Here is a 14,114-nt window from a genome sequence, read left to right as displayed (position 1 = left end):
CTGTATGCTTCTATATGCACAATTATATTTTATATATATGTAGTTTTAAAAATTCCATATAATTGTTTTCTGTTTACACATCAGTAAGGTTTTTTGAGTATTTTCTTCCATGTCATTTTAAGCTGGTTGATATTCTAAAAGTAACTTTTGGATTTTTCTTCAGTTAAAACTGAAATAAAATAAAACTTCAAAATTTTAGTACAGTTGACTCACGAACAGCATGGGTTTGAATTGCATAGGTCCACTTACACATGGATTTTTTCCCAATAATACGTGTACTGTGCTAAGCTTAGTCACTCAGTTGTGTCTTGACTCTTTGTGACCACATAGACTGTAGCCTGCCAGGCTCTTCTGTCCATGAAATTCTCTAGGCAAGAATACTGGAGTGGGTTGCCACACCCTTCTCAATAATACCTGTAGTACTACATAATGCATGTATGCAGAAGCTTGGATAGGGAAAGCCAATTCTAACGTTGTACTCAGATTTTAGACTTGGAGGAGGGTCAGTGCTGCATTGTTCAAGGATCAACTGTATCATTAATTTTGTGTAAAAAAATTTTTTTTTTTCATTTAGATAGATTTCTTAGTATACTTTTTGTCCCTTAAGCAGGCTATTAGTTAGCTTTTCACTTTTAAATGTTACTTGATTACTAGCAATAAAATTAGATTGAAATTGGTTGTTTCCCTTTTTATGAAAAAGTTAGATATGTTTATTTTTAAAATTGACACCATACATGAAAAGGATATATAAAGGAAAAACTAAAACTCCACTGTTTCTCTCCTCCTCATGCTCTCCTTTCAGTCTCTCTCCCTAAATGAAGGCCCTGTTGATAGTCTAATGTGTCTAATCCAGACATTTTCTATGCCAATACATAATATTGCTACTCTTTTTTTACCCTGTGACACAACTGAGATTCAGTTTTTTTTTTTAAACAGTTTTTTAAGGTGTGAGTTTTATAATTGATTTAAGACTACAATTAAAAAGTCAGAATGTCTTGGTTTTAAAATGTGTTTATGTATTTCTGAGTTTATTCTAAAGAGGCTAATAAGACTTCTGCATTTTGTTTGTTTAAAGGCGAGTTTCTTCCCTAATGTGGGAAGTTCGATATATAGAGCATAATACACGAACATTTAATGAGCCTGGAAGCCCTATTGTGAAATCTGCTAAATTTGTGACTGATCTTCTTCTACATTTTATAAAGTGAGTTATTTTTCCACACTTAATTATATTACTGTAATAATTAAAGGTGGTATTTTAAAATGTAAAATGTCAAAACATAGAATGCAATCATTTTTTACTAGACGCCTTGTCATACTACACAAATATGTGCTGTGATACAACCACAGGTCCTCTCAAAATAGGAAGCATATGTAAGTTCATTGGCTAATAATAATTATGAAATCATAGAGATTGTATTATAGTTGTGTTCTGATTTACATAAGAAAACATGGATGTTTCTCTAAATCCAATGTTGGATAATAATAGCAAGCTTTTATTGAACATGCAATGTTTTAGCTAAATAAGCTCTTCTAAGTCAAATAAAAATCTAACAGGTAGGAGAGGTCATTATCTGTAATTTACAGTTAAGAAAATTAAATCTTTTAGAGGTTAACTTGTTTGATTTTCACAGTAAATGAATGTCTGCCATTTTATTTGAGAACCTTTCACCTTAATATTGTATTATCCCTGTCAGGTTGATGAAAAAGTATTCAAATAGGTCAGCAGGAAACTGAACTTGAACATTCAAGGCTTTTTTCTTCAAAGTGAAGTTTATTTCCCCATTAATTAATCCCATACCAAGAGTGATAGCTATATTTCAGACAGTAGGGTTTTTATTTCCTTGTCTTACGGATTTTATGTATTCATGGAATGAGTTGAGTCTTCTAAACTGAAGCCAGAGGAGTGGATCATATGTTTTGTATAAAATACAGCTCTGAATTCGTATTAAGGTTATTTATATTTGATAATTTTTTTCTCATTAATAGAATAGGATATTTTATAATTTAAGTTTCAATACTCTCCTGCTATCAGCTTCCATTTTTATATAAAGGGATTATTGAGGCTTTTTATTTAAACATATTCAGCTTCATTCTCATTACTCAGCATAATCATAGGGTCTCTTTTCTTAGTGTTAGATGGGTTTGTTTTTGTTTGTTTTGCTAAGGAATGTAGGTAATTCCAATATGAAAAACCACCAAAGAAAATTAGTACAGTAAGCTTAATGCCCTTCCTCTACCTTATTCTCTAAGGAAATGCTTTGCATTTCAAGTAGTGAGTAGTTGCAGGGCTGCTGTTGCTAGGCTTTTGCTGATTTTCAGTAAAATTGATAATCAAGATAATAAAAATTTAGTTATCCTCAGGAAACTGTTTATATAACTTGGTTATAAAATTTATAATATCTTAACTAAAATTTTTAATTTTGTGTTTTATCATGTATGTTATGAACATCTTCTTTTCCAAAGAAATAGGGATCAGTAGAATCACATGATAAATTGATATTTTAGCAAATTAATTTAGATGAAGCCACTATTTTTATGTTTGGAATAGGCTGTGAAATTGTATTTCTTTCAAATAGTTTTTTGAAATGCCTTATGAAAATAGATTAAAATAATAGTGCACTATGTTGTATATATCTAAAAGTGGTTTTAGATATATACAGTTTTTTAATGGTATATAATTTGTTGAAAACCACTTTCGGCTTGTAGTACTTTTCAAGATGTTTTGTATGTCTTGAAATTTTGGTAACTACTTTTTAATTGAGTTATTTGGCCAAATTTCAAGTAATAGATACATACAAAGTGTTGTAATAGATACTTGGAGATAGAAAGAAATGCATAATTACCTTGTTTTTATAGGGTAGATAAATCTGTGACTAATTGTAATATAGGGGAAAAATAAAAAGAGTTTGTGTGAATGTTTAGATGAAGGGTAGGGTCACTTCTGGCTATGAGAGTGGGATTTCAGGCACAGGGAGATATGTGTTAAGATGTATGGACAAGGTAGATAGTGATTCAAAAGTTAGATGAGAGCAAAGAACTTCCAGGGATGGGGAATGGCATGAGGGAGAGAAGTAAAGATTTGTTAAGGGAATTGAGTAAATTGAAATCAGGTGAAGTAGAGAGTCCATGAGCAGAAATAATAGTGGTAGAAGTGCTAAACTTGAGTTTGGACCATATCACAGAGGACCTCAAATGCTGATCTAACAAACTATACTTAAAATAGGAGCATAGGAAGCAAGAGGCTATTGAAAATATTTGTGCATGAGAATAGCATCAGGCATGCTGTGCCTTAAAAATACTAATTTGAATGCAGTGTCTAGTGTTAACTGATGGGGAAGAGACAGAAAGCGAAGGACTATTGAAATTATTTTAACATGAGAATAACATGATGCAAATTGCTTTAAAAAATACTAATTTGACTGCAGATTGACTTCGATAGCTGACCAAGTAAGAAGTAAGGGAAACTTAATTTATGAAAGTGAGAAGCAGGCAGATGTCAAGAGATTTTGAAGGTGGAATCACAGAACTTGACCGGTGATTGGGTATATGAGGAGGAGGCAAAGGAAGAGATACGAAAAACCATTCATTACTGTGTGAATGAAAAAAAGTTGAAAAGGGAGAGTGGGAAATGACAATTGGATGTAGACATGGGAATTTTAGATGGTGGTAGCAATCACCTGAAGAGTCAAACCAAGTTATAGGAATTTGGAGTTCATTAACACAGAAAAACTGCAGATATATAAGATGACCTGGGCAAAAGGTATAGACGATAGCTAAGGACAAAATTTTAGGGAATGCCTACGCTTAAGAATAAAAGGAAGAAGGAACAGAAGACAGGAGGTAAACTAGCTATCTCTTGTAGACTGAAGAAGGAGGGAAAGTATTCTAGGCACAGCAGTGACCTGAGCAGATCCTGAGATGGGAATTGGGCTTGGTGTGATGAAATGGGCCAGGGTAGAGGCTTCATGTGGAGGGGAGGGGAGGGGCAGGGGCAGATGTGTGTGCATAGGGTTTTGGAGTTAACTGATGAAGAAAGTCTTCAGCTCATAAGTTTTATCTTAAAATCTGGTTTTAGTAACAGGTTTAAAGGACAAAAATCTCGTGACTCCAATCTTGTATACTAACATTTCCTTGTTATTTAGGGATCAGACTTGTTATAACATAATTCCACTCTACAATTCAATGAAGAAGAAAGTTTTGTCTGACTCTGAGGTATTTAATATTTCATTATGATTACTACATTGGTTGTGTCCTATATATAAAAAGAAATTTACACAGTAGTTTTCAGACAACTGCTATTATGAAATTTTTTTTTTTTGCCTAATGCTATCAGTTAACTTAAAAGAGTCAGAATTGTTTCAGTTAAAATTGTTTTAAACAGTGGGTGGAGGGAGACTTTTTAAAATGAGTCAGTTAAGTGTTACAGTATCATATATACTATGGATTTTCCAAAATATAAAGGAGATAATTGCTATTAAAAGACTGTAGAATATAGTGGAACCTTGAATATTTTATTAATCTGATAAATTCTTGCTTCAAAGGAAGAAGAGAAAGAAGATGCTGATGTGCCAGGAACTTCTACCCGGAAAAGGAAGGTAATAAATTTTTGTTTTAGCAAAGTACTTTATATGAATTAAAATGTATTGAGCAGTTTTTTACTTTTAGTAGTTTCAAAGATAGATTAAGTATTACTTCCAAATCAGCTTCCATCACAAAAATGCATGGTTTTCAGAACTAGATGAGTGATGCTTTCTTTTATCTGAATTACTCTATTATTACCTAGTTATCCAAGATTAAAAATGAAAATTGTATTATATGTTATTTTATTGATATATTTGAACATTTAATTTAGGACCATCAGCCTAGAAGAAGATTGCGTAACAGAGCACAGTCTTATGATATTCAAGCATGGAAGAAACAGTGTCAAGAATTGTTAAATCTCATATTTCAATGTGAAGATTCTGAGCCTTTCCGCCAGCCAGTAGATCTTCTTGAATATCCAGTAAGTATTTCTGAAAATACTTGCCACTTTGATTTTTGTGTATATATATATGTATCTTATACATGACAGTTTACTATTTATTTTTATGATTATAGTTTATTTACTTTTTATTTGAAACATGTTCCCATTATCCATCTGATTATGTAGAGCATCTAAATTGAACAATGTGGTAAAAAAGAAGTAGCCCTGGACTAAGACTCCAAAGAATTGAGTTATTGTCCCAGCTCTGCCTCTTACCAGTTCTACAGTTTTGAGCAAGTCATTTAGTTTTTATATCTGGTATATTTTTACCATATCCTTTTCCATTCTCATTTTATGGATTTATTATGGAAATTATCTAAGAAACAATAAAACTTATTATTAATAATTATAATCTCTAAGATTAATAAAAATCTTTAAATCATTATTACAGAGTTATAGAAATGGAATGAGACTATTACTACTTATTATTAAACATTAAAATAGATTTTAAATTGAAACTATGTAAATGTAAAGTGGTGTTATTGTATATGTAGGTTATGCCAATTTATGATTTTTATGGAATTCATGGTAGAAAGTTTGAGTAAACATGTTAGAAGTATTTATTTTTTGATTGCAATCTTAGCAATCTAAATTTAATTTTGAGTAATTTTTGTATTCTTTGTTTCAGTTATTAAAGATTGTATGGTTCAGATGACATTCATGGTTTCAAATGATAATTAAATTTTTTATAAGAGATCATGACCTGGTTGTGGTATCTGTTGTGGCTTTATAATAAGTTTTTTTATGTATGTATTCTAATTTGCAGTGGTGAAAATAGAGAAATTTCATTGATAGATACCATAAAATGACTTTTTTCTTATCATTTAAAAATCAAGAAACATGTAATCTTAAATGTAGAAGATAAATCTTTAATTTTGACAGTGTGATAAATTAGACTAATTCAAACCCTACCATCTGAAAACCTTTGAGAAGAAATAAGCTAATGCTGTAGTGCTCTGGTTTTCATTTCTCTTTGTTTTTGGAACCTGTGGATTTCCCTTTATTTCTTGCAAGCCCAAGTATGTATTTCATAATTTCTAAGCCCAGGTGTCCTCACTGAAAAATTCTGCCACGTGTTTAAAGAATTAACACAAATTCTGCACTCTTCCTCAAGATAAGGAATGCTTCTGTACTCATTCTATGAAGCCAGTTATTATCCTGGTGTCAAAAACAGTACTAAAGAAGAAAATGCAAAAATTCCTAATAAAATATCAGCAAATAGAATTCACCAGTATATAAAAATGGTTTTGTACCCTAAGTGGGTTTTTTTTTCTCAGGGATATAAGGCTGGTTCAGTATTTAAAAATCAATCATTGTAATTAATTACTAAGGGAAAAATGACATCATATCAATGCAGAAAAGGCATTTGACGAAATTCAGAGCGCGTTTGTTTTAAGAATGTACACATGTATGGTATGCTGTAATCGTTGTGGCCATGGGAGGAAATGAGAATGAGTCTTGGAAGGAAGAAATTTATTATACTTGCATGTCCGAGAGAGGGGTTCACCAGATGCCACTTAAGGCTCAGGGCGAGCATAAGGTTTTAGTCAGGTTGCAGAAAATAGGAGGAAAGGAAAACCTTAGGCCAGAGATTTCCATGAGAGGCAAGGCTGGGCCTAGTCACCAGCTTAAGATGGGGTAGTTTGAATTACTCCAGTGGACTTCCGGGAAGGAGGGTGGTCTCTAGTTGTCTTAATACTAATTCCTGACCCAGGATGATTCAGGGCAGAGGAAATACTGGTTGGTGTGTGAGGATTGCTTAAGGACATGGTCAGTTTGCATATGAAAGATATATTCCTAGCACAACCCTTTGCTATTTCTAAGAATTTCCTAGCCCTCGGAAAGAGGCAGTCTCTCCTTAGGCCTGTATGGCCCCCCAAGTGTCAAGAGTATCAAGAATACAGAAAGATAATTAGTATAGCTGACCCTATGATGAATGAATATCAACTAGACCTACATAATGTAAGAAAACAACAACATTAATGATAAAAACAAACTCTTAAAAAAACTAGGGAAAAAAAGGGAACTTCCATAACTTGATAAAGAACATCTGTTAAAAAACCTACAGCTAACCTCATGCTTAAACATGAAAAACTGAATGCTTTCCCCCTAAGATTGAGTGATGCAAAAATATCTGCTGTTATTCTCACCACTGCTATTTAACATAGTACAGCAAATTGTAGCCAGTGCAATTAAGACAAGAAATGAAAATAAAAGGCATTGCAGATTGTAAAAAAAGAAAGAAAACTGTCCCTGTTGGTAAAAGGCAGTTTTACTGTTTGCTTTATGATCAAACATATTTGATCATAATTTAAACTTGATGGGGTAGAGTCAAGTTACTATATTTTAAAAAATACAATTATATATTCTGGGGCTATGGAAAAGGTGTAGTATTATTTATTCCTCTTAAAAGATAACCATATTCAGATGATTTTATACTAGTCTGTTGCTTTTTACTCATTTCATTTGTCTGTTTCTCTTACTTCTAATTTGTTGCTTTATTTTATACACACTTGAGTACGGGAGATTGAGTGATTGCACTTTCCTCCATAAAATGAAGTGTAAAGACTTTGTGACAGATGTTTACATTCATAATTCTTGATTTGTGCTAAGTTCCCAATTGTACTAATTGTATTACTGAAGTTGAAGTTACCAGAACTAAGACCTTGTTAATGTGATGTTATATTTCCATTGTTTTTATTGTTTGTATGTCAGTTTTAAAGATACAATTATGTTTCAGTGAATAAGCAGCCTTAAGAGTTTATATGTAGCATAAACTTTTAGGTTTTTTTACATCAAACTTGTAGTTTTAGAACTGAGTTTTTCAATATTGTTTTAATCTCCTTTTCCCAACACAACTCGATGCTTTACCTCTTTCTGAAGGCAAAAAAAAAAGCAGAATTTATAAGTTCTTGAATGAGAGAAATCTTGTGTTGATTGCAATAAAAAGTTAGAGACATGAAAAAATAAAAATAAAAAATGACTTGGGAAAAAAGAAACCTTGAAGAGGGAAATAAGAAATGATTATTAATAGTTCTAGTAGTTGCAGTCATCACAGAAATTGTACATGAATCTCTTTTATGAGAAATAATGCATCATCATTACTATTAATAATATGACCTGTTTTCCTTTTCTTAGGACTACAGAGACATCATTGACACTCCAATGGATTTCGCTACCGTTAGAGAGACTTTAGAGGCTGGGAATTATGAGTCACCAATGGAGTTATGTAAAGATGTCAGACTTATTTTTAGTAATTCCAAAGCATATACACCAAGCAAAAGATCAAGGGTATATAATTTAATTGCTTTTTTTCTGTCTAAATTAAATGAAATTAATAGAAAAGTATGTTAAGTAACTAAATCCTATGTTTAATTAAAATTTAGAGCTAAGTTGACAAACTTTCTATTAGGTTCTTAACCTAGGGGAAAGAAGAATTGACATCTTTCTATTTTATTCCTTCTGTGAAAATTCCTGATGTCATTTAATGTTTAGGAATGTTACTTTTCTTGAAGGTCATGTAGTTGAATAGATACTGTCCTGATACGTGTTAGAGGTACATGTGCTTAACTTTTTCAGCTATGTTCTACTTTCTGGAAAGGAGCATTTTTTTCCGTATAATGCTCATATAATTTAAAAAAAAATTAGTAAAACTTTCTTTGGCCAAATACAGAAATAATGTCATAATGCTAAATAAAAAAATAATTTTAATAATGCTTCAGTTTTAGTGTTTGTCAAAAGAGATTGAGAAAAAGCAACATTTTAAATTCTAAAAAAGTTTTGCTAGAAAAATATTTAAATTTATATGTTAATATTTTCTGAACAGCCATTTTCTTTGCAGAATATTTGAACAGTTTTTTTTTCTTTACAGATTTACAGCATGAGTTTGCGCCTATCTGCTTTTTTTGAAGAACACATTAGTTCAGTTTTATCAGATTATAAATCTGCCCTTCGTTTTCATAAAAGAAATACAATAACAAAAAGGAGGAGGAAAAGAAATAGAAGCAGCTCTGTTTCCAGTAGTGCCGCATCAAGGTATTTCATTTCTTTTAAATATCATCAACTGATCTATATAACTTTGTCATCTAAGTGGTAGAACTTGGTGTTTTTTAATACTTCCTTTACTATTCCCTATATTGCAGAATGATATATTTGACATGCAAGTTCCTATGATGTGGAGGATTTTTAATCTTTTAACTAAAGCTATACTAGTGTAAGTGCTTAAATTCAAACTGCTAAATCTGTACAGTTAAGTAGCATTTTTAGGATAGTGATGGCATCATGCTTTCTGTCATATAACTATAGCATTTAAAGCAATCCTTCACTAAATATTCACTTTTCAAAGGCTCACAACCATATGAAATCCACTACAAATCTCATATTTTAACATATTTCATAACAGTACAAATATTGAATCCAGCAGTATTATAAAACTATTTTATTCATCCCTATAGAATTATAAGAATGACTAATGATACTATTTTATTTACAGCCCTGAAAGGAAAAAAAGGATCTTAAAACCCCAGCTGAAGTCAGATATTACTACCTCTCCATTCTCTGCACCTACACGGTCAATACCACCAAGGCACAACACTGCTCAGATAAATGGTAAAACGGAATCCAGTTCTGTGGTTCGAACCAGAAGCAATCGAGTGATGGTAGATCCAGTTACCACTGAGCAACCATCTACTTCTTCAGCAGCAAAGACTTTTATTTCAAAAGCTAACACATCTGCAGTGCCGGGGAAAACAAGTAAGAATCAGCTACAGTTTCTAAACGGATGTGTGTATATATATATATAATGCATTTTTTAAGTACTTACTTTGCCAAATGGGATATATTAGATTTAGTAAATTCCAGCAGACACCGGAATTTTACTCTTCTTTATTATTAGTTTTCCTTTTCTTTATCATTTTTGCACTTCTTAAAAGATTTTGTTTTATTGACAAAAGGTACTGAGGTTTAGGAGTGTCAGTATAAGATAATGCTTAAAATGGTGGGAAAAATGGCAAATCTGATCCAAACTGCCTAAGTTTAAATCCTGGAAGCCAGACTTGATAGCAGTTTGCTAGCGCTTGCCTTGATAATCTTTTGGTGACTGGATAGCTTCTGAAAGGACTGAAATTATTATGTAAGCCTTTTCCCTTTTTGAAAGTAGATTTCTTACAGAAGGTTTAAGCATCCTCCATGTTTTGTCTTATTGGCTAATTCACACAATTCACATTAAAAGTAATCTTAACCTTCTTGCTTGTTTGAAGGTTAAATAATTTAACTCTTAGCTTGTAATCTCCTGTATGTGTGTTTTAGTTCTAGAGAATTCTGTGAAACATTCCAAAACCTTGAATACTCTTTCAAGTCCTGGTCAGTCCAATTTTAGTCATGGCACTAGGAATAATTCTACAAAAGAAAATATGGAAAAGGAAAAGCCAGCCAAACGTAAAATGAAATCATCTGTGCTCTCAAAGACACCCCCTCTCTCAAAGTCATCACCTGTCATTGAGCAAGGTACCGTAGACTTAACAAATGATGATTCTATTGGAGATAACACATTCATTTTTTTAGGTTGCTCATTTAAAAGTCACATATTCTGTATCAGTTGATAAATTTACTGAGACATCTTTTGATTCATACCAAAAGCAAACAGTATTATTATTAAATTTTAAAAGCCAAGAAAAACTTGCTGTATGAAAAATAAAATCATATTCTAAAATCAAAGGCTTTTTAATGATACAGATTTAATAGTTTTAAACTTAATTATTACAGAACCCAAAAAAGTATCTCCAACAAGTTTAAATAAGTTGAATTTAGTTAACCCAGTATAGCATTTAAAAAAAAATTTTTTTTTCAAGTTTTTTACATCACAAAATTCAACATATTGATCTTTAAATAATCCATATTCTTAAATCTTAAATTATTCCAGATTCTTTTGTCTACAGATTTTCATTGTAAAGCCTTTATGTTTGAAGGATGGAGAAAGTAACTGATAAAATACAACATATGACATGTTAAAACAATTAGGTCTTCTTGGTAGCAGACAGCTCAAGGATATGCATTTTTTGTCATGACTTCCAGAGTATGTCTAGACCATTTCTTTTTCAGTAGTCCCCCAAGAAACCTCTCACAATTTAATTTTTGTACTGAAATGACCCATTTTGATTAATGATTTTGGGATCTACCCACTTAAATAAGCTTAAAATCAGAGAGTCATCCTAGCCTTCTCTTCAGCAACCAAATCTGCTTGTTTCTTTCTGCCTCCTTAACATCTCCTGAATCCATTTCCTCTGTTCCATTTTCATTTCCACAAATTGTCATGCTCTTGTAACTGCTATCCCTGCCTCAGTTCTCAACTCTTCCTTACTCAGTCCATCTTCCACCGTTCAGTGACCTTTCTCATCATGTGCACAAGACATACACACATGCAGAATTAAGATCCTTCCCTTCCTTCAAATCATACATGGAATCAGAATTTAATGTTGTTTATGTTAAGCAGTGTAGAGTCTTGTATAACAATGTTGCCTAACATTGCAGCTGTCCTTACTTTTCTTTCTCCCTTTTCTGTCCCAGCCATCCTAAACCACTTGAAAGTCCCTAAATATTCTTGTCATTTCTTCCTTTTTTTGAATTTTTTTTTCCCTACTGGTTGTTTCCTATTCATTGCCTTTGTGGCCCTTATAATGTTGATAGAGTTATTCTTTTTTACATTGTCTATCTCCAGTAGAATCTAAACTCGTGTTTGCTCATATTTTAATTACCTGTACTTAGTATATAGTAGACAATGTTTAAATAAATCAGCAAATGACTTTATATGTGAGTGTTTTACATTTTTATACTAGCTTCCTTTCTGAACTGAATTCAGAGTTTTGAGTGTTTTATATTGGCCTTGCTTCTGTTAGTCCTGAATTCTGGAGAAATCAAATGTATGTAGAGAATTGGTTCTAGCATTACAATAGGGGAGGTTCAGTAGCCAATTTGATTGATAGGTTTTGGGTATTACATATGCCAGTACAGTACAGAAATATGATAAGCTATTACATAACTCATTAATGATGACTTTGTTGGTACTTGAATTAACTATTAGAAACAAGAGGTGCTGCTGCTGTTGCTGCTTACTCGCTTCAGTCGTGTCCGACTCTGTGCGACCCCAGAGACGGCAGCCCACCAGGCTCCCCCGTCTCTGGAATTCTCCAGGCAAGAACACTGGAGTGGGCCGCCATTTCCTTCTCCAATGCGTGAAAGTGAAAGGTGAAAGTGAAGTCGCTCAGTCGTGTCCGACTCTTAGCTATCCCATGGACTGCAGCCTTCCAGGCTCCTCCACCCATGGGATTTTACAATTGAAATACAATACAAGCCACATGTGTTCTTGTAACCACATATAGCAATAGCAAACAGGTGAAATTACCAGTTTTAACAGTGTATTTTATTTACTCCATTATATCCAAAATATCATTTCAGTGTGTAATCAGTATTTCAAAATGTATACTGCCTCAGTATTCAAATTTAATTAAAAATTCAGTTGCTCAATTGCAGTTACATTTCAAGTGCTCAGTAGCCACATGGTTAGTGGTAATACTATCACAGGATAATACAGGTCCAAATGAATGATTTCAAAAGCTTTTTAGCTCTTGAATTCCTTTTTTAAAGAACTGCATTGATTCTTAATCTTTTTAGGTAATGTATTTTGTCAAGTTTGAAGACCTTGTAGTTTTTTTCCCCAAAAAATGCACATAGGCATATCCACACAAAATTTGGGCCAATTCAAGGGCTCAGATGGTAAAGAATCTACCTGCAAGGCAGGAGACCTGGGTTCAATTCGTGGGTCGGGAGGATCCCCTGAAGAAGGGAATGGCAACCCACTCCAATGTCCTTGCCTGGAGAATCTTACAGACAGAGGAGCCTGGTGGGCTGCAGTCTGTAGAGTCACAGAGAGTCAGACACGAATGAGCGACTAACAGACACACACCTACCTGCTACACCCCATCCCACCCCCTTACCTCCTAGAGTCCTTGAAGCTAGTCTGTAGAACTTTTGTAGGATATATTCACTGGATATTTATTTGCCAGTAGATAGCACAGAGTCTTAAAGAGTCCTCAGGCAAATTAAGGGTTGTTGTTGGAAAATACCTGACTACTTTATGCACGGACACATTCACCACTCCCCTGTTATGCAAAACCACTAATCTGAAGAAAAGTTATTAGTACTGTGGGGTCAGGGTTTGAGGGCTTTGCCTTCTTCCCCTGCTCTTGGCTCAGATACTCCACCTCTGAGACAGTTACTTCTTGAAATTTACAAAGCACTCTGTGGTTGAAGCTCAGGACAAAAAATGAAGAAGCATTCTCTTTAATGGCACAAAGTATAGAATTTTGGAAGAAAAAAGTAGTAGTGCATGTTTGTCATCTTTTTCTTCATCTGAAAGGGTAATAAGCATTTTCTTTCTTTTTTTTTTTTTTTTTACCATAGAAAGGCAGTTCATGATTTGCAGTTCCTACAAATCTAGAATTTGATCTTCAGATTTTTTTTTAATAAAGCATAATAGCCTTTATTACAGAGTTTGTTATAATGGGATTTTAACACACATAGTGGATTTGATTGATACATGCAGCTAGTATTGCTTATGATGATAAATCAATCATTTGCCATTCAGTAACATAGGAGATAGGACTGTTCCCAAAAAAAGAGCTTGTGAAGAAAACTGCCATTTAGCTGTTTTTCTTAACCCTCTTTTAAAAATTCTGTGAGCAAGAGTAATTTATTTCTACTTTTGTAAAAAAGAGATGTATCAGAGCCATAGTAGTGTCTATGGAGAACAACTGGTATAAATTATTCCAGTAGATGTATTCTCAAACCTTTTGCGTAGGAGTTAGTAGAAGAGGAAATCCTTTTTTACTTCTGAGGAATGTAAAGAAATATTTAGAGTATAAATTCTTCCCTGACATCAGAGAGGTCATGGTCATCACATCCAGTAGAGGGTTAAATAAGCGTTAGAATCATTCCAGCTTTGATAGTCCCTTTTTCCACTTCCATCTGTAGTAACAAAAATGATTAGAGGAAAGTAGAGGGGATGATAATGCTTATTTATTCAGATTACAAAGCT

General features: G+C 33.0%; 1 protein-coding gene across 4 annotated transcripts in view; it reads left to right on the top strand.

Annotated features, from left to right (window-relative positions):
- Positions 1-14,114, top strand: part of PHIP (pleckstrin homology domain interacting protein) — a 129,129-nt gene that overhangs the window by 108,990 nt on the left and 6,025 nt on the right. For 3 of the 4 annotated variants that reach the window (XM_055534849.1, XM_055534850.1, XM_055534848.1), the window contains exons 32-39: positions 1,076-1,201; positions 4,143-4,212; positions 4,542-4,595; positions 4,853-5,002; positions 8,162-8,314; positions 8,895-9,058; positions 9,516-9,775; positions 10,331-10,528. In XM_055534849.1, coding sequence (XP_055390824.1) covers positions 1,076-1,201; positions 4,143-4,212; positions 4,542-4,595; positions 4,853-5,002; positions 8,162-8,314; positions 8,895-9,058; positions 9,516-9,775; positions 10,331-10,528 — 1,175 coding nt within the window. The remainder of the gene's footprint in view (positions 1-1,075; positions 1,202-4,142; positions 4,213-4,541; positions 4,596-4,852; positions 5,003-8,161; positions 8,315-8,894; positions 9,059-9,515; positions 9,776-10,330; positions 10,529-14,114) is intronic. The other variant, XM_055534851.1, reaches the window with a different exon arrangement.

This window comes from Bubalus kerabau, chromosome 9 (genome assembly GCF_029407905.1).
Source record: "Bubalus kerabau isolate K-KA32 ecotype Philippines breed swamp buffalo chromosome 9, PCC_UOA_SB_1v2, whole genome shotgun sequence".
NCBI classification, from domain to species: Eukaryota; Metazoa; Chordata; class Mammalia; order Artiodactyla; family Bovidae; genus Bubalus; species Bubalus kerabau.
The sequence above is the reverse complement of the archived record's forward strand: the minus strand, read 5'-3'. Positions and strand labels throughout refer to the sequence as shown.